At 35.5% G+C, this 19,376-nt stretch overlaps 2 protein-coding genes across 4 annotated transcripts in view; one reads left to right on the top strand and one right to left on the bottom strand.

Annotated features, from left to right (window-relative positions):
* The window catches only part of DZIP1 (DAZ interacting zinc finger protein 1), a 108,137-nt gene that overhangs the window by 24,788 nt on the left and 63,973 nt on the right, over positions 1 to 19,376 (top strand). The gene's annotated exons all lie outside the window — the stretch shown is intronic.
* On the bottom strand, positions 1,487 to 18,531 carry LOC138701326 (dihydrofolate reductase-like). Of its 3 annotated transcripts, none has more exons than XM_069828094.1 (2): positions 18,342 to 18,531; positions 1,487 to 3,096 (listed from the first exon to the last, which is right to left on the bottom strand). In XM_069828094.1, exon 2 carries the CDS (start codon positions 3,069 to 3,071, stop codon positions 2,421 to 2,423), a length of 651 nt encoding a protein of 216 aa, XP_069684195.1. In that variant the 5' UTR covers positions 3,072 to 3,096; positions 18,342 to 18,531; the 3' UTR covers positions 1,487 to 2,420. The 3 variants fall into 3 exon arrangements, with proteins under 3 accessions (XP_069684195.1, XP_069684203.1, XP_069684213.1); XM_069828102.1 differs by lacking the exon at positions 18,342 to 18,531 and adding an exon at positions 7,704 to 7,851; XM_069828112.1 differs by lacking the exon at positions 18,342 to 18,531 and adding an exon at positions 4,007 to 4,128.

Below are 19,376 nucleotides of genomic sequence, written 5' to 3'. Positions count from 1 at the left end.
AGAGTCCCGGGATCGATACCCGGCCCTGGAACAATTTTTCCCTTCTAATTATTCAAGCCTGGTTCACAGGAAGCTTCTACCTGAAAGCCAGATTTGCAGAGTTTAGAATTGTCAGAACATATTAATCAGTTTCAGTATATACATGTGAGCGGGTGAGCATATCAATTTATTGTTGCACACTGAAACCTGTTAGGCCTATGTGTTGGCCTGTCAATCATAAGGCCACGTACAGATAAATTGTGCAACCTACCAAGCACTTCTTATATTAGTAACCTTTCACTTCCACCTCCTATTTACAAACACTTTCAATTTCCTCTTGTAACCTCTCTTACCATCAATTACTTCCCTAGTCACTAATTCACTTATTCACTTTATCCTCCGATTACTTTTTGTTAGTCCCTATTATTGATTGTACACTTAATGTTTCTATGTCTTTTGCCACTCCCCTTTAGCACTAACTTCGTAGGCTGTAGTTTTGCTGTCCCTTATTTCCTCCTTTCCTCCCCTCACAAGTTGTTGACCCACACAATTCTTCTTTACTTCCCCTCCTTGTCGACTCAGAACATTCTTCTTCTTTGTTCCCTCCTTCCTGTCCTTCAGTCCTTGACCGCTCCTTCCTGCTTGCATCATCCTATTGCTTCTGCGATTGTCAGCAGTCCTGTGTCCTTATTACTTACATGGTAGCATTTCGGAGTTATATATCATCATTGTCATAGTCGTCGTCCTTGTCCTCGTCGTCGTCCTCATCATCATCATCATCATCATCATCATCATCATCAGAAAAGTCAAGGAGAGAAGAAGCTATGTGTTGGGTTATTCTGAAGGGGGTGAAACAATTATTGTGCTACGTCCATCTAACTGTTACACTGATCTCCAGTTAGGCACATTCCCAACCTGACTAAGTTAAGGCTTGCTGAGTATACAGATTTCGAAGCAGGGAATTCCACGTATTCTTAGAATGTTGTAGAATGATAATGGAATGGAGATCACATGGAATAATGTTCATGTAATGTGGAGAACTCCGAGAAAACCCAATTGCAACCTTGTCTGCAAGTGTCACTTTTTCACAAGTGTCACCTTATCTGCAAGTGGATTTTTCAATGGCAGAACACATTTCTAACTGTGACTCGAACCTGAATCACCTGCGTGATAGGCCGATGATCTAGATCACTGGTTCAGATTAATAGGTTCTCCTTTCCTTGCTTTCTCTGATGATGAAACTGATATGCAATTACAAAATGTTAGATGTTTCTACATCTACTGTATAATACAGCACAAAATATAAACATCTTGCACCACTATTTCCCAATTTTCTTGAACACTATAACTGCAGTTCTGTAGTTTTTCAATCAGTATGAATGGATTCAACAAGCAAATATGTTTAAGAGGGAGGCATCAGCACTTACTCTAGTGAATATTAATCATATGCTGCCTCATGAGACTGCATAAGCAAAAAACTTACTATTTCATTAACATATAACTATGCTTCATAAAAGAAATTTTATTCTTATATCAAATCATCTTTACAAAATTTTATAGATACAAAAATTTTGCTATAAGAAGAGCAGTTCTCAACAATACCACAAATTTTGTCTTGTTAAAATTCCAAGAATACTTACGTTTAGTTCTGTTTCATGTCAGATTACGAATAAGGACTGCATTCTAATAACCCTTTTGGATTACAAAAACTAACAATATTAGCCAGAGATTTGTTTATTTATTACTTAGTCAAGTTTTCATATTGTTTAACTTTTGAAATGATACTTGCACTAAGAAAACGTATGTTAAGTTACTTATGAGATGTATAAAGCTAATACATTAAAATTCCGTACAAAATTAAGATTTAAATTAATATTAGCAAGAAGGTCAGAAAATGTGAATATATTTTATTAATTGAAGCGTCGGCTGGAACAACGTTATAAGTTACATTTACTAAAATTTACAGGAGCTGCAAAAATGTGTACACGTACAACGTTGTTCTTATATGGTAGCAAACTTTTGAGTGGACAAATTTCACGTACTGCATTGATGGACAGTTGCAAGCCAAAGAGTATAGCAAGGTAACATGACATACAACATTATTACACGGAAACACGCCGAATGAAAATGTTGTAACTTACAATGTTGTTCCTGCCGACACTTCAATTATCACTGATACATTAGCAAGAGCCTAAAATATATTCTATAGTACGTATCTCTTTTTTTTTTTTTTTTTTTTTTTTTTGGATACGAAATCCATTCTTACAATAAAAATAATATAAAACACTTCAAGGCGAAAATGGATAAACAAAAATAAACTGAATTATGTATATATATATATATATATATGTCTTAAGTTATATGAAGTGGAATGACGGGGAATGCAAACTGTCCCAACAAAATGAGAACTATGTGTATTTAATAAAAATCTGGTAAATCTACTATTGCACAACATCCAGACCAAGTTCTCCTTCTCCCAGGTCTCTTCTCTCATAAACACAGACCTCAAACTTAACCCCAGTTGTCTCGTCTTTCTGAATACCTCGTGGAACTCTGTTGTCTCCAATCTTATCATCACTGATCCTCACAAACAAATCTTCATCAAACTCTTCTGGAAAAAATACATCACAAGGATACACAGCACGAATCCTTGACAGATAGAGTCGATGAAAAGATGGGGATTTGAGTGCCTCCTTATAGACCTCTGCCCCTCCCAATACCCAAACTGTATCAATCAGATCCCTGTACCTTGGATCTGTGGACAGCTTCTTCAATGCGTGTTCCAACGAGGCACACACGATAGTGTTGGGGTATGCAAGAGGTTCTGGTGGTTTGAACCGGCTTAAGACAATATTCAGTGCACCAGGGTGAGGTTTTGACACCACAGCTTCCATCGTTTCCCATGTACGACGGCCAATAATGACAGCATTCTGTCGGTTTGGGCCGCTTATTCGAGGTTTGGAGGTCATCTCGAGGAAGTAGTTGAACTCTGAAGGAATATTCCAGGGAAGGCCTTGATTCCGTCCAATACCCATGTTCTGGTCAACTGCAGAGATCAGATTCAGCTTCACAAGAGCCTGCCGCCTATCCATAGCTCTGCTGTACTTAGGATCCGATCTACAAGCAAAGATAACACGAAATCTCTCAAGCAAAGCTAAAACACTGTCAAAGAAGTCTGTATTTCGTCCTTATAGTTACATATTGTTACATATTAGAAATCTACCTAGCTGCCTATCTGGAAAATCGAAGTTACAAAGAGATCTTCAAGATTATCTGTTTAACATTTGTGCGAAAATGGTATTTTGGATTCAGCTGTATGCATTCTTTGTAAGACAGCCAATAGAGCTATGGACAACTATCTGCCAACAACAAATAACTCATCAGAACTTGAATCTGAAATTTTAGTACGAAAGATTAATAAACTAGTCATTTATCTTATAGTACACAGCCTAGTGCTTATAAGTATTTATTAAAATAAATACACAGTTAGAAATGTCTTACATATATTGATAGTTTCAATTCGAGACTTCAAAGAAGTAAGTGTAAAAATAATTAGAATCTTCTTAACAAACTCTTTTGAAGTGTGTGCATTATCTTAGCAGATAGTTTAAAATTCCTTGGGAGATTTACACATATTAGAGTCAGTAGATAACATCATAACAGTGGAGATTTGCCAATAATGACCATTAACACAACAAGGATTTATACAGAAAGTCCAACAACTACATATGACATATGACTTAAATATAGAAGACATGGAAAAACTACCTGCCCCATCTTACCCTATTAATAAGGTGCACATTCAATTCAACATTGAATTAACAGAAGCAACAAAGAAACAAGAAACAAATGAAAATATATTGAAACAAATAGCACTGGAAACTATTCATATAAGATATTCAGAAACAGAATGGATACATATTTACTGCCCATGTCTCACTTCCTGAGTTGTTTCTTTGCTGGGCGAAATGCAGAGAAGGAGAGGGGAGCTCCTGTGTACCCCATGTGCAGTTAGTAGCCTACTAACCTATGTTCAACACATCGGACTTTTCAGGATTCCTTTCATCAGCTATGGAGCAAGAACAGCCATGGACAAGCGAATTTATAGGCTGTCTCCTCACAAAACAAATATGTCCTTCTCATGTATTCCTGTAACTAAACACTAATATCAGTGGTAGACTACAGTTTCTACTCGAGATTATCGATCTAATCTCGATCACAGTTGTCGTGTGTACACATCCATAAACTCTTTCCTCTATGGCAGTATTTCTTAGACATTTCCACTGCGGAATCCTTTTTAATCTAAAGTGTAACTGCAGAATCCTTGTAGTATTTTATTAGTATTTAATAATTAATAGACAAGTGAAAGCTAGTATCTCAATAATTCTGTTCAGTGGAACGAATATATTTGCTTTTTAAGCCCGCAATCTGGTTTTATGTGGAAAGTTGTAGTCTTATTTCTACTTCTGTATTTTGTCTTTTCGGTATTTTGTTTTAGTGAACACATACGCAGAGAATCCAGTCATCATCATCATCATCATCATCATCATCATCATCATCATATTGAATCATATTTTCGTAACATTTATATATTTTTATAGTATCTGCTAAGTATAAAATAGCCACTGGCGCAGCTCAGTCCGCTAAGGTGCTTGTCTACCGATCCAGAGTTGCGCTCGGGCGCGGGTTCGATTCCCGCTTGGGCTGATTATCTGGTTGGATTTTTCCGACGTTTTCCCCAACCGTAAGGCGAATGTCAGGTAATCTATGGCGAATCCCCGGCCTCATCTCGCCAAATACCATTTCGCTATCACCAATCCCATCGATGCAAAATAACCTAGTAGTTGATACAGTGTCATTAAATAACCAAGTAAAAAAGTATAAAATAAAATTTAAAATCATATAGTTCTCACGGAACCCCGGCAACATACTTTGAGAAACGCTACTCTATGGTAATTCAGCAGTTGTCCAGACTGAACGAAGAGTGGCCTAGTGTGTACATTTTCGAAAATCGCCATCAGAGATAATAGCGATAGTGGTAACCACGATTTATAAACAGTAAAGACCCTTGCAATAGCATAAGATAATGTTTTCAGAACATGTAATATGCTGCCATGCTGCACGCTGCAGCTACTGTGATGGTCGAGCAGAACTAAGAGGCGTGGCTATAAGCACTAGGGAGTCCTCGGCTCAGGAAGTGAGACACGGGCAGTACACTGATGGGTCTCTCATGAAAAACAACTCCTCAGCGGGTGCAAGAATTTATAGCAAATTGTTTTCTTCATACTTACCTCTTGGCATAAATTCAACCCATTTTAATGGAGAACTGGAGGCTATCAATTCTGCTTTAAAACAACTATTTCACCATTTTACTTCCTTCAGCAAAACTGTTATCATAAGTGATTCTAAATCTGTTAATACAAGCAATAGTCACTAGCAATCCCACAAGTAGTCGAGTTTCTAAAATCCATTACTCTTCAAACATCTACAGACTCTTCAGGAAAAAAAAAATCTTTGAATGGATTCTCTCACATTGCAATGAAAAGGCAGACTTTTTTGCCAAAAAAGGCACAACAATCCTGCAGGCTAACCATAACAAATCATTATTCCATTCAACAAAACTAATTATAGAAAAAACAATTTATCAGAATATGCAAGAACAAATTCTCAGCAAAAGTGCAACTAAACAGTGGAACTGTATACTGGAAGATAAATGGTTGATTTCTGATGCTCCTTGAATAAAAGCGTCGCCCTCCTCAGACTGTACGTAGGACATGATTGCTTGGCTGCCCATCTGCACCGACTGAATATATGCAGCTCTCCAAATTGTGTGATCTGCACTGAATCAAATTCTGTGACGGACAGAAGTCACCTTCTACAGTGCAATGCCCTTGGGAATACATTAGATTTAACTTCACGCTACTGGAATGCAAGATGGCAAATGGAAATTGTCCAACAAGCCATGCATTAGCAACCAAGCAGCCAACATTAACACCTAAATTAACTTTAAGAGCATTTTATTACTATAATGTACTGAAGTAATATACAGGTTCGCCAGGGAAACAGGCGATTTTAAAGTACGTGATACAGAAATATTGTAGGCGACAGAAGGTGTTGTTATCTGTTGTTATATTGCCGAAACTATGCTATTTACGCAGTGTTACATGATCAGTCATAATGGAACAACAGAATGGTGCACAGCATTAAAAACAATGACAGTTACAAGGCTGCTAGGCGAGATTTTCGTACACATTTCAATATCGAACATCATGATCCTGTGCCTAGCGCACATGTGATAAAATTATGGATTACAAATTTCGAGGCACAGATCTGCTATGAAGAGAAAGCCACCAGGTGGAAGAAGAACTGTCAGCTGCCTCGTAATTGTCATTGTTCCTGAAAACACTTTGATTGCACGCCGTGCACCATTCCATTGTTTCATGACAACTGATCATGTAACGCTGCGTAAATGGCATAGTTTCGGCAATATAACAACAGATAACAGCACCTTCTATCACCTATAATATTTCTGTAGCACATACTTTAAAATCGCCCATTTGCCTGGTAAACCCTGTATTTCCATGCAGGAATTCTGCATTACCATATGGTGAAGAATAAGTAGAATGGAGAGCATTGTTCGTACATTCCCTCAGTTTCATTAAATGAATACAATAATATTAAGAGAAAAATTGTTCTGGGGCTAGGCATCGGTCCCGGGACCTCTGGCTGAATGCACCAGCGCTCTTAGCAACTGAGCTACCCAGGAACTTCACCCGAAACCATCTCAACTCTTTCCCTTATGTCCACATAATTCGAGTGGGCTGACAAGATGCCAGAAACCCACATTGAGTGCACACAAACTCTGTGTGACTTGAATTGTAGTTTTTTTTCTGTTAACGTACCTACAGTAACGAATATACTGTATTATACAAATCTAGCCTTCAGGTAAAACTCCCTGTGAAGCAGACTTGAATAATTTTAAGGGAAGAACTGTTCCGGGGCCGGATATCGATGTGTGTGCACTTGATGTGGGCTTCCGGTGTCTTGTCAGCCCACTCGAGTTATGTGGACATAAAGGGAAGAGTTGAGATGATGTCGGGCGAAGTTCCTGGGTAGCTCAGTTGGTAAGAGCACTGGTGCGTTCAGCCAGAGGTCCCAGGATTGATACCCGGGGCCAGAACAATTTTCCCCTTAAAATTATTCAAGTCTGCTTCACAGGGAGCTTTACTTGAAAGCTAGATTTGTATAAATGAATACAGTTCACAAGAAAAGCAAATAAACTAAAATAATGCTATTTAAGGTATTTGAGCAAAAACAAAAAAACAATAATGTCAATGAAATGAGCCCAGGGTTCCACACCAAAAGTTACATAGCATTTGCTCTTAATGGGTCAAGGGAAAATTCGGCAAAAAAATCTCAACCAAGCAACTTTTCCCAACTAGGATTCGATTCCGGGCCCACTAGTTTCTCACAAGAAAAGCTCACCAAGTGATAATGGATTTTCGCAACGATATTTTCCCCATATGTTCCCTTTGTAGTAAGAAATCTCCATATAAATTTCTACATTTGGAGAAGACCTAGCCTTCGAGATATGATTTTTCAAAATGATCGCTTGATACTCCTGTAAGTCTTATATCTCCATTGCCATTGTGAAGAACAAAATGTTTAATGCCTCAAATGGTTATGCATTTTCCTCAAAATCAGGGAAGCTTAAGAAAACTCACCCTTCAAGTTGTTTCAAGAAGGATACTTTCCATCTGTCTGTGCTCACAGCATTCTTTTGGTAGACTCGTGGATCCGTTACCGAGATATACAGGCTATAGAAAATATAACTTCAGAAGGTAAAACGGTGAAAGTGTTAACAATTTCAAAGCATACAGCTCTGATTGACGTTTATGGCTCAAGGCCTTAGAAAAATTTCATTCGGAAGTTATCTTATAGTGTTTTGTTACTTGGCATGAATATTACATTGCATCAGAGAGATAATGTGATAAAATTGCTGTCCTTAACACATAAACAGTTTACATCTTCTAGATATGTAAATAAGTTCAAATACGGCTGGAATGAAGCCTGTGGTACCTTGACAACAAACCTGATAAATTCGTCAGTCCTGTAGAATTATTTTTCACGTTGATGTACAGAACTGGTCTAAAGCTGACTGTCAAAAACTTATTTTTCTGAAATGTTCGTGGTGCAAAGTTCCACTGTGTTTTGACCATTTTTACAACGATTTCTGTTACTGTGATCACTACAGTGAGTGATTTTAGATAAGCTTACATTTCCTTATCATTCCTTCATAGACTATTCTATAGTCAATTTCATGAATATTATATATCTGTTATGTTATTTTCGTAACTTACATGACTTAAGGAGATTTTGACAGTGCGGTATGCAGCTAAATGAGATTTATTGCCTGATATGTCTTGCACATAGCACTGTTTGCATTAGCTGTTGTAGCTCTAGATTGAAGAATTAGAAAAAAATTATATGTCGAAAACTAGACTTTCTCTGGATGTAGAAATTTATATGGAGGTTTCTTATTTCAAATGGAACATATTGGAGAAAAATCGTTGTGAAAATCCATTATCACTTGGTGAGCCTTCTTTGTCAGTCAGACATGCTGACCATTACTACAAAGTGGTGGACGCAGTTTATACAATTACTATTACATAATGTATCTCAACACTAATATATTATATATATAAAATACATTTTCTTAATAGCAGATACTTTTTAATCCTGTTGAGATTTTGCACTGTTTCATCCAGATCAAACACAGTCTAGTGATCCACTGCAATTGTAATAGATTCATGTCATCATTTCAAGGCCATACTTTGAACCATTTAAAGTCAGGGATGCTTTTAAAATGTTCGCATAGGCTTCCGCGGCTGGTGTAAATGGTGTGTGGATAAGCTTCAGGGCTTCTACCTCATTGTCTTGGTGTTATTGGCTGACGTTTCGACCGCTGTGTTGTGGCCATCTTCAGAGCCATCTTATCCAACAACTGCTCACAACACAGCGGTCGAAACGTCACCCAACACAGCGGTCGAAACATCACCCAATAACACCAAAACAACGCAGTAGAAGCCCTGAAGCTTATTCACACACCATGCTTTTAAAATGTTTTCTCCATCTTTGTCTATATAGGCTGGGAACAGCAATGATTAGCTTTCTTTTTGTAAGTTCTTCTAAAATATACAGTAATCATCCTCTTTTCTTATTGAAAATTCAAATAAAATAATGTAATATGAGGCGTTTAGTTGCAAAATAAGATACATCACTAGAACATAATTTTTCAGTATGAAGAAAAAACGTTTGCAAGGAACCAAGGATTTGCAACTGATACTATTTTCCATCATACAGATCCATGTGATGTATCTGGCTTTGGAGCATAACAGGTCTATAGCAGTTGTAGAATCATATGAAGATCATCATCATCATCAATCATCATCATCATCCACAGGGATTAGGCCTTTCGACCTGTTCCGTCCTCTCAAAGAAATTGATCTCTCCATCTCTTCGTAGGCCTTCCTCTGTCTCTCTTGCATTTGGGTTTGTATTCTAGAATCTTTTTAGGAATACGGTATTCTGGCATTCTTTGTACATACATGTTCACAATATTTTTCTTGGTATTCTTTTATGAAGATATGAAATAGGTATAACATTAATTCATTTCGAAAAAAAAGTGATTTATCTGATTTTGCAACTACATGCCTCATATCGTCGGTCCAATGCCAAAACCACGAATGTGCAAAATTTCGCATTTTCACCTAAGTGCACTTTCTGAGTCTGTATGGTGTGTAGATTCTTATGCCAAAGTCACATAAGTGTATGATCATTCAATTCTGAGTTATTCGCAATTCTTAAAACAATTATGTACTTCCAGATTAAAATGTACAATGCCAAATCAGCGAATGTGGCACATTCGTGATTTTGGCACTGGACACCACAACAAACTAGTAGGACAGTATTAACGAATGTGCTACATTCGTGATTTTGGCATTGGACTTGTAACAATGGAGCATATTCATTCATTTATTTATTTTTACATTTTATTAATATCAGAAACAATGTGTGTGGTGCTATGTTGATTCCGTAATTATGTAATTAGTATTGTTGCACCGTATTTCCAACAAATATACCATTAGTTTTTCATTTTAGTACAAGTCGTTTGACTAATAAGGCTCAAAATGGAGTTAAGGAGAGATGCAAAATGTGTGATTTAGACCTTCGTTGGTATTAAGAAATACAGGCAGGTTATCAATGATTACAATGTTACTCTTTGACTAATAAGGCTCAAAATGGAGTTAAGGAGAGGTGCAAAATGTGTGATTTAGACCTTCGTTGGTATTAAGAAATACAGGCAGGTTATCAATGATTACTATGTTACTCTATCTTTTTAAGGGGAGGCAGAGGTGAAATTTTCGAACAAAACTGAAGAAAAAATGAAAATTTGGTTTTTTCCATTTTTATTATCTTTATTTTGATATTCCGATGTAGTTTTTGATTTTGTGCCCTTAAAAGTATGAAATTAAAACCAAGATAACTGTATTACTATATTATTCCCATAATAAACTAATACTTATCATTACTTATATACTTTCTCTGAACATATAAATAAAAAGAAATATTGAAAATTTCTTACAATATGGTGCATGGAACATTTTATATCAAACGATATAAAGTTTTATAAAATTATTAATATTTACAGAACTATTGTATTTAGAAAGTTGAAACTTGGTATGTCCATTACTAATAACATACTTAGTATCCATGATCAATTTCAAACAAATCGGACAAATTTTGTGAATTTTGAAATATTCACCTCTGCGTCCCCTTAAAAATACATGTATGAATGTCGATTATAAGTTTCACATGGAAAAAGGAACTCTGCATGAAAGGCTAGGGATGAATACAAGGCATTATCTTGTCAAGATCGGAAATATTGTTCTTAAATTTTGAACTACGAACAGTCTTAAATACACCAAAGTGACAGACAGATCCAATATTTTACCTCCATAAATTGGCTGTTTATAATCTGGGGATATACAATTTGGAAATCACGGTACAAAGTGTTACATCTGGGATAAGACTCAATGTAAAATTGGGACAGTAGAAATTTTTCCCTGTCTTTATAACTATGCGATGTTTCACCTAGTATTCATTATGTCAAACAGTCATAGGAAACAACAAAATAATTCTGTCTTCATTGGTATGTGCATTCTTTCCTGAACTAGCACTCTCCTTTACAATCCAAAGATCACAGATTTTTTCAGATGGATATATCGAAATTGAATGTGATTCTATACATTCCAAGATAGATAAGAAATCAAACAATTTCCAGTTTAGTCCTAAAGGATGGGCAAACCTTATTTGTATTATCCAAAAGAAAACTTCACCGTTTCTTCTTCTTCTTCATGATGACTTTGATAGCTTAAAGTCATTTTCGTAAGAAAGACTTTAAAACAACATTCCATGAAGAAATGTTCGTTGGTTGCAGTGTCTAAGAACGGAACCAAGACAAATATTTTTTAAAGATAAATCCAGATCTGATTTCCATCAAATCAATCTGAACAGACCAAGAGGCAGGCCAAGTGAGGGTCCACTCCCAAAAAGTCTACAGTAAAGATCTGTCCATTGCTGAAGCCAAATTCCAGGATCTCAAAATAATGTGTGAGGATCTTGCCTATACCGAGGGAGTACATGGATCTTGCAACTCATTGAAATACAACAGAAACAACGGAATCAAGACAAATATTTTTTAAAGATAAATCCAGATCTGATTTCCATCAAGTCAATCTGAACAGACCAAGAGGCAGGCCAAGTGAGGGTCCACTTCCAAAAAGTCTACAGTGCAGATCTGTCCATTGCTGAAGCCAAATTCCAGGATCTCAGAATAATGTGTGAGGATCTTGCCTATACCGAGGGAGTACATGGATCTTGCAACTCACTGAAATACAACAGAAACAACGGAATCAAGACAAATATTTTTTAAAGATAAATCCAGATCTGATTTTCATCAAGTCAATCTGAAGAGACCAGGAGGCAGGCCAAGTGAGGGTCCACTTCCAAAAAGTCTACAGTGCAGATCTGTCCATTGCTGAAGCCAAATTCCAGGATCTCAAAATAATGTGTGAGGATCTTGCCTATACCGAGGGAGTACATGGATCTTGCAACTCATTGAAATACAACAGAAACAACGGAATCAAGACAAATATTTTTTAAAGATAAATCCAGATCTGATTTTCATCAAGTCAATCTGAAGAGACCAGGAGGCAGGCCAAGTGAGGGTCCACTTCCAAAAAGTCTACAGTGCAGATCTGTCCATTGCTGAAGCCAAATTCCAGGATCTCAAAATAATGTGTGAGGATCTTGCCTATACCGAGGGAGTACATGGATCTTGCAACTCACTGAAATACAACAGAAACATTCGTGATGACTTACCTGAACTTCATGCAGATGAGGGCTCTAAGTATGAATAGTGATTGTGTTCTTTCATATTTCTCGGTATTTTCAATACTATGAGTTTGTCTCTTTACAAGAAAAATATTATCGCATTTAATAATTATTTATATTTTCTTGAATAAAAGAGTATTTTTCCGGTGTATGTAGCAATAACAGAATTCTTTAGAAAGTAAGAATTAAGAGAAAAATTTCTATAAAATTAATTTCGCAATAATAAATAAGTCCTCCCATTATCCTTGAAAATACTTGAAAACCATTAATTTCACAATTAGTTTATTAAGTCTGCAAACAGCACTTCAAACATTCTGCAATTCTGCCATGCCAAGAAGAACTAATACGAACAGTTATTTAAGGTGTTAGGTACAGCTTACAGCAGTGAAATTTTTGGAAATATTCAACATTTTTTTCCTCCATTACTGTATCTTGTACAATAATGAAAATTGGTATGTGTGAAACACTGTCCTTCATGAAAAAAATATTTTACGATTTAAAAAAAATTATTTTTTTTTTTTTCAAAATTCAAAATGGTGACAGTTTACTGTGCAGTGATGAAGAGTTTCCCTCATAACTCATAAATTTGGTAACTTTTTCATATTCTCTCTCTTTTATTTCATTACTGAAACTCATGTTTACAATATCATGCTCCTCCAACTGCATTCCTTAATAAATAATATACTTTTTTTTTGTTTTGTACTGATATTTGACCATTTTTTTAATGCATTTATTTTTTATCAGACAATCTATCGAAGGTAGAGGAGTGATCTTGCATCATATTGTAGATATGACATGCATAAATACACACAAAAAATTTCATCACAGAATGTTGGATGGTTTTTTAGTTATGTGGGAAAAGCTTCATCACTGCACAGTGAACTGAATTTTGAAAAAAAAAAAAAAAAAAAAGTGTAAATAATTTTTTTAAATCGTAAAAATTTTTTTTCATATAGCAGAAGGACAGTGTTTTACACATACTAATTTTCAGTATTTTACAAGACACAGTAATGGAGGAAGAAAAAAATGTTGAATATTTCCAAAATTTTACTGCTGCAAGCTGTACCTAACCCCTTAAAATGTCCTTAACATATGAAACAAATGAGGTAATTTGTATGTCCTAAGAAATAGCATAACTAGTTAAACATTTTGGCAGTTAAAGCATAAGTGTAACTATAAAACCTGATTTTTCCAAGCACTTTGAATATTAAAATGCGTTTATCTCAAAAGTAAGATTTTGCACATTCGTGGTTTTGGCATTGGACCGACGATATATAAAAAATAATTTTAGACGCTATACTTACTGATATCTTTCAGTGTTTATATGGTTATTTCTCCAAAGTTATTGATTTATTATATTGGTATTTAGGTTTATGAGTCATTACATCTGAAAATATATACTTAAAATTCCATAATTTTTATTACGATGTACCAAAGTACATATGATATTTCAGTGCAGAAATTCTGCGTCATCATATGATGATGGATGAGTGGAACAGAGAAAAATTCTCTCCGGCACAGGGATTTGAACCAGGTTTTCAGCTCTATGTGCCGACACTCTATCCACTAAGCCACACCGGATTCCCATTCCGATGTCAAATTGAATCCTCTCAGTTTGTTCCAACTCTTGGGTTCCCTCTAGTGACCTACCCTCATGCACTGTGTCATAAATGTATGACAGTGGCACAATGTCCACACATATGCAGAGGTGCACTCGTTATGAGTGACAAAGTGGCCGGGATCCGACAGAATAAGCGCCATCTTAACATCTTACATCGTAATCATAATATATATGCTATGCGAAAAATAATCACTTCGTGATTTAAGATATTCTCCAACTGAGACTAACAAACAATTGCGTAGATAATGTACAGTAAGTGGCGTAGCGGACAATGTGCACATGCCAGATTGCTTCGTATGCACAAGTACCGGAGACACGGATGCGAACTCGCCCGTCACCACGCTAGCAGTGAACCGCCAGACACCCGCACTTTTTCCGTGCAGCTTAGCTTTAACAGTTCTGTATTTGGGGTGTCAACAACAACCTGCGTCACTCTTATATTAAGTTAACCGCGACTGCTTAAGGGTTAAGAAATGACATACAAATCATGTTCTACATAAAATATATCAAAATACAAATCACACTGATAGTAGCTCAGAGTTCTGATTTCATAAATACTTGCTGACTTTGCACATGACTTCCACAAAAATGTAAGTTTGTGAACTGAAATATGAAATGGTTATTATAATGTGAATTACCTGAAGTTTAATAATAATAATAATAATAATAATAATAATAATAATAATAATAATAATAATAATAATAATAATAATAATAATAATAATCCGTGGCGCTACAGCCCGTGAAGGGCCTAGATCGACCAGCCGGCTGCTGGCCTCACGCCCATATGCCGAAGCAGAGGTGGACGATCATCCAACCAGAATGGAGGTATCGTGTGGTTAGCACGATGATCCCCCCAGCCGTTATAGCTGGTATTCGCAACCGGATTTCGCTACCTATCGTAGCTCCCCAAGTGCATCACGATGCTGGGTGGGCACCGGTCCCATACACTGGCCGAAATTTCATGAGAAAATTTCTTCCCCCGTGAGGACTCGAACCAGTGCGCATTCCGTAACGCGAGTCCTAGGCGGGATGCCTCAGACCGCGACGCCACGGCGCGGGACTACCTGAAGTTTAAGACAAAGAATATATACTATACTTTTTTCTAATTTGAGAAATTAATACAATATGCAGAACAAACGAAACACATTACCGTAAATAATTGATTAAATGACGATCTTACTCGTGTTAATTATGTAAGCATGTGCGACTTACAGCTGTTTCGGTGCTACTTGACACCATCCTCAGAGCCTTCTGTGTCTCGGCGTCATCTCAACTTCGCTAGCGCCGACGCTAGATGACGCCTAGACACAGAAGGCTCTGAGGACGGTGTCAAGTAGCACGAAACAGCTGTAAGCCGCACATGCTTACATAATTAACACGAGTAAGATCGCCATTTAATCAATTATTTATATTCAAGTGTTAAAAGTAGTGTACGAAAGATTCAACATACATTACCATACTTCAAAATCTCTTAATAATGCATAATTCTATAAATTATTATCAAAGTACGTTCAATATTAATGTACATATAGAATGTAATGATTTATACAGGGTGTCAAGTCATTCATAAATTGTTTTAGGCGTCACGCATAACACGACTAGGGGTGGACACAATACTTTTCATCGTTTTAATTCTCTAACTCGCAGCGCTTGTATTTTAGTTCAAGTAACGATTGAAAACAGCTAGAATAATAAATAGCCATAGGTTCGATGGATTAATTCATATATTAATTTGTACAATGCGTCTGAGTAAAGAAACAAACACTATAATACGCGGATCTCTCGAGGGTACTCTTAGCTAGAGTGATATGTTCTCATGAATGTTTCGACTACCTGAGAGGGTTCGATATTCGGTGCTTCCTTTCGTACTTTTTAATTTCGAACTTCGATTCCAGATGATTCTAGAATATCATAATTAATACTACTTTGAAATGGAAATACGCAGTCATATGAATAAGAATGTTCCACAGCAGTAGCTATAAAAACTCTAATTCAACCATCTGTAACCATTCAAGTTTCGAACCTCTGAAGCTCATAAAAGCAAAATTGAATGATAAATATTAGGTGTCCTAGCACGCAAACTACGTCGACAACGTTCAACTCCATGCTGGTTGTTATCAATCTCATATGTCTTAGGTACACCATATTATGATCTGTCAAAGTCTGCATCCGACTTTTCTCTTTGTTTACGTTCTCATGGTAGTGCCACAGTAGACTGTGATAGTGTCACTAAGTGTGATATATTCAAAATATATTGAAATAAGTTAATAAATTTTTATTAAAATTCTGCGCTTCTGTTCTTTAAAGATACGTTACTTATTCCGAATGAAACACAAGAAGTAAATTAATACGATTGGTTGGATATAACTTCCGTATTAAAAAAAAAAATGTTATAGGAACTGTAAGAAAAGCAAATGACTTTATAAAAGACTGGAGTAAAAGGAAAAATACAATAAATAATTAACATAAGTTTGACAGCACGTGTTTAATATAAAATTATCGTACGAAGACTAAAATTCGTAACATTCACGTGATGTCAGTGAGCGTTATATCCAGTCCTGATTCCGCCTATGAAACCATTAAATACCTCCCACATGTCTCGACTGTTATTTGGGCTGCCTAAGCAAAAATGAACGGCATAAGTCAGATTCCCTGTATAAAATCTATTAAGCCGCAAGAAGATTTAAAATAATTATTACAATAATCAAGAATAGATGTATAATACTGAGATTGGTGACTTTTTATAAGATTTATAAAACAACATGACATTTTAATTTACTTCCATTTTATTTTCAAGTATAGGAAAATGTGCATATAAGGACATTTCCATAAATATATGTTAATATGAACATGATTATTTGATCAACAATGTTAAAATTTATTATTATCTGTGTAAATATTTGTGTTATATATATGTAGGCTAATACAATGTATATTAATTTATGTAACTCCATCATATACACATCTTGTAATATTTCAACTAAAGTAAGTTATAATACAGTAGAACCTCTATTATCCGTAGTAATAAAGGGGTTGGACTGAACGGTTAATCGAAAAAATCGGATAATCCGTACCATAAAAAGTTTTCATGAACCAACTACATAATAATTTCCTCCATGGTCTTTTCTTTTAATACGCTAGGTAGTGGATCAGAAGTTCAATAATTTGTCTGTTTTTTTTTTTTTTTTTTTTTTTTTTTTTTTTTTTTTTTTTTTTTTTTTTTTTACAATTCATGTTTGATTTTCCGATAAGTCAGTTATTAAAACATTATTTATTGTACTAAAGTCTGGTTTTCAACGACGGGTTTTTAATGGCTAAGAAAACTCCTTATGACGACTGTCTGTGGAAACATAGGAATAGTAGAGGTCTCATGTTGTAGATTTACAAATTTTATACAGTTTATATTTTATTTTTCATTAGCCTAAATCGCGTACAGTTGTAATTCCTATCTCGTATTGTGATGTGAAATGAACCACATTTTCTCTTTTCCCAAACCGCTCAATTACTTGCACTTTTGCCGTAGTACAACATGCTTTCTTTTGACGCTTGTAGAAGATACTTTGGATAGAAGTTAGACAGTACGGCCATGATGCGTAAGGGTAAAGTTTTATAAAAAAAAAACACTCGTAATAATATAATGTACAGTACTTCCTATTTTATTCTGCGAGCGAGAAAGACAGTCGGATAATCGGTTAATAGGGTGACAGATAATCAGGGTTTTACTGTATAGGAACAGCAATGTTAATCAAACTATATGTACAACATGTTACAAATTGTCCAGTGTCTAGAACTTTACAGAAATGTAATAGCCTATTTAAGTTAAATTCAATACAAAATTAAACTTGTTTATATGCCCTAATGTTAATAATAAATAAAACATATTGCTAACGTGCGTTCGGCTATTACTCATATTGAATTGTATATTGATATGCCAATACACTAATAATAACGTAGGCTTTGTAATTACAGAGAAACAAAATTAATTAATACTTTTACCTAGTCCTACATTACATATTTTCAAAATTTCAATATCTGCTGTATCTAGCCACCCTATTACAATCTGTTAACACCTACAAGCCCATCTTAAATAACACTAATTTTTATAAGTAATATATGCATTATAATTCTGCATTATAAACTGTCAAGCTCTTACTATGTAATTCCTACATTACAGTACTACGTGAAATGCAGATCGTGTCTGTGATTTCCAGCTTACATAATTTCAGCTCTTATTTATTAACATAAAAATGTGTAATAGTTACATATTTCCATCAACTGTTACCTGGGTCAAGTCTGATGAATAGTACGCATAGGAAGACACACGCACGCAGCCATGCTTCACTGCTCTGCTATCACAGAATTTATTGCTGCTGTGATAAAAGTTCATGCTGACAAAACATATCTACAGCCTTTCCTGCAATCATCAGGCTGTGACAGCTCATATGCGACAGTGAAAGTTGCCTTGCTAATGAGGACATAGTGGCCATTCTGAAAATATTAGTCTCATACACGGACTTACAAATTCTTCTCATATCTAGATATTACCTATTGAACGTTTAGACGCACACACACACGCACGCGCTCACGCACACACATTTCCCCTACTCTCCAATTATTTCTCTCCATTTTTTCTGACTTCCCCCTTCTGCCATACTTTCACACACATATACAGCATTGTAGGTATGTATAACAAATAGCGACTTTCATACAATTTATTGAAACCTAGACTGTATAATGTTTTATATCTATTATTTTAACCGTTTTTCCATATATTACAGAAGCAGATATAAGTAGGCTACCTCATTATTTGAGTGTTGCTTACTATTCAGCACATAAAAATACGCGAATTTATAAACAATTTTCTTAAATGCTTTCTAACATGACGCTTCTTAAATTGATATTACATAATTTTACTATTTTAAATGATATTATATGCTGTCAGTTCAAGGTCCTTAAATGAACATTATTACTCGGTTTCTCAAAGACTTTCAACAACCCAAAATCTGCAAATGTGTAGAAAATGGGCTAATAGTCTCATATAAAACTTCCCTTTTCTATGCAATAAACATGGAGTAATATCTTAGTACAGTTCACAGGGCAACTAAAAATGTAATTTTGTATGTATGTATGTGTGTGTATGTATGTATGTATGTATGTATGTATGTATGTATGTATGTATGTATGTATGTATGTATGTATGTATGTATGTATGTATGTATGTATGTATGTATGTATGTATGTATGTATGTATGTATGTGTTTATTCACACTCAATAATGGCAATTAATAATAAACACAATGAATACAAAATACAATTA

The sequence above is a fragment of the Periplaneta americana genome, chromosome 1, assembly GCF_040183065.1.
Source record: "Periplaneta americana isolate PAMFEO1 chromosome 1, P.americana_PAMFEO1_priV1, whole genome shotgun sequence".
Taxonomy (NCBI): Eukaryota; Metazoa; Arthropoda; class Insecta; order Blattodea; family Blattidae; genus Periplaneta; species Periplaneta americana.
This window is presented reverse-complemented; position numbering and strand designations above follow the sequence as displayed.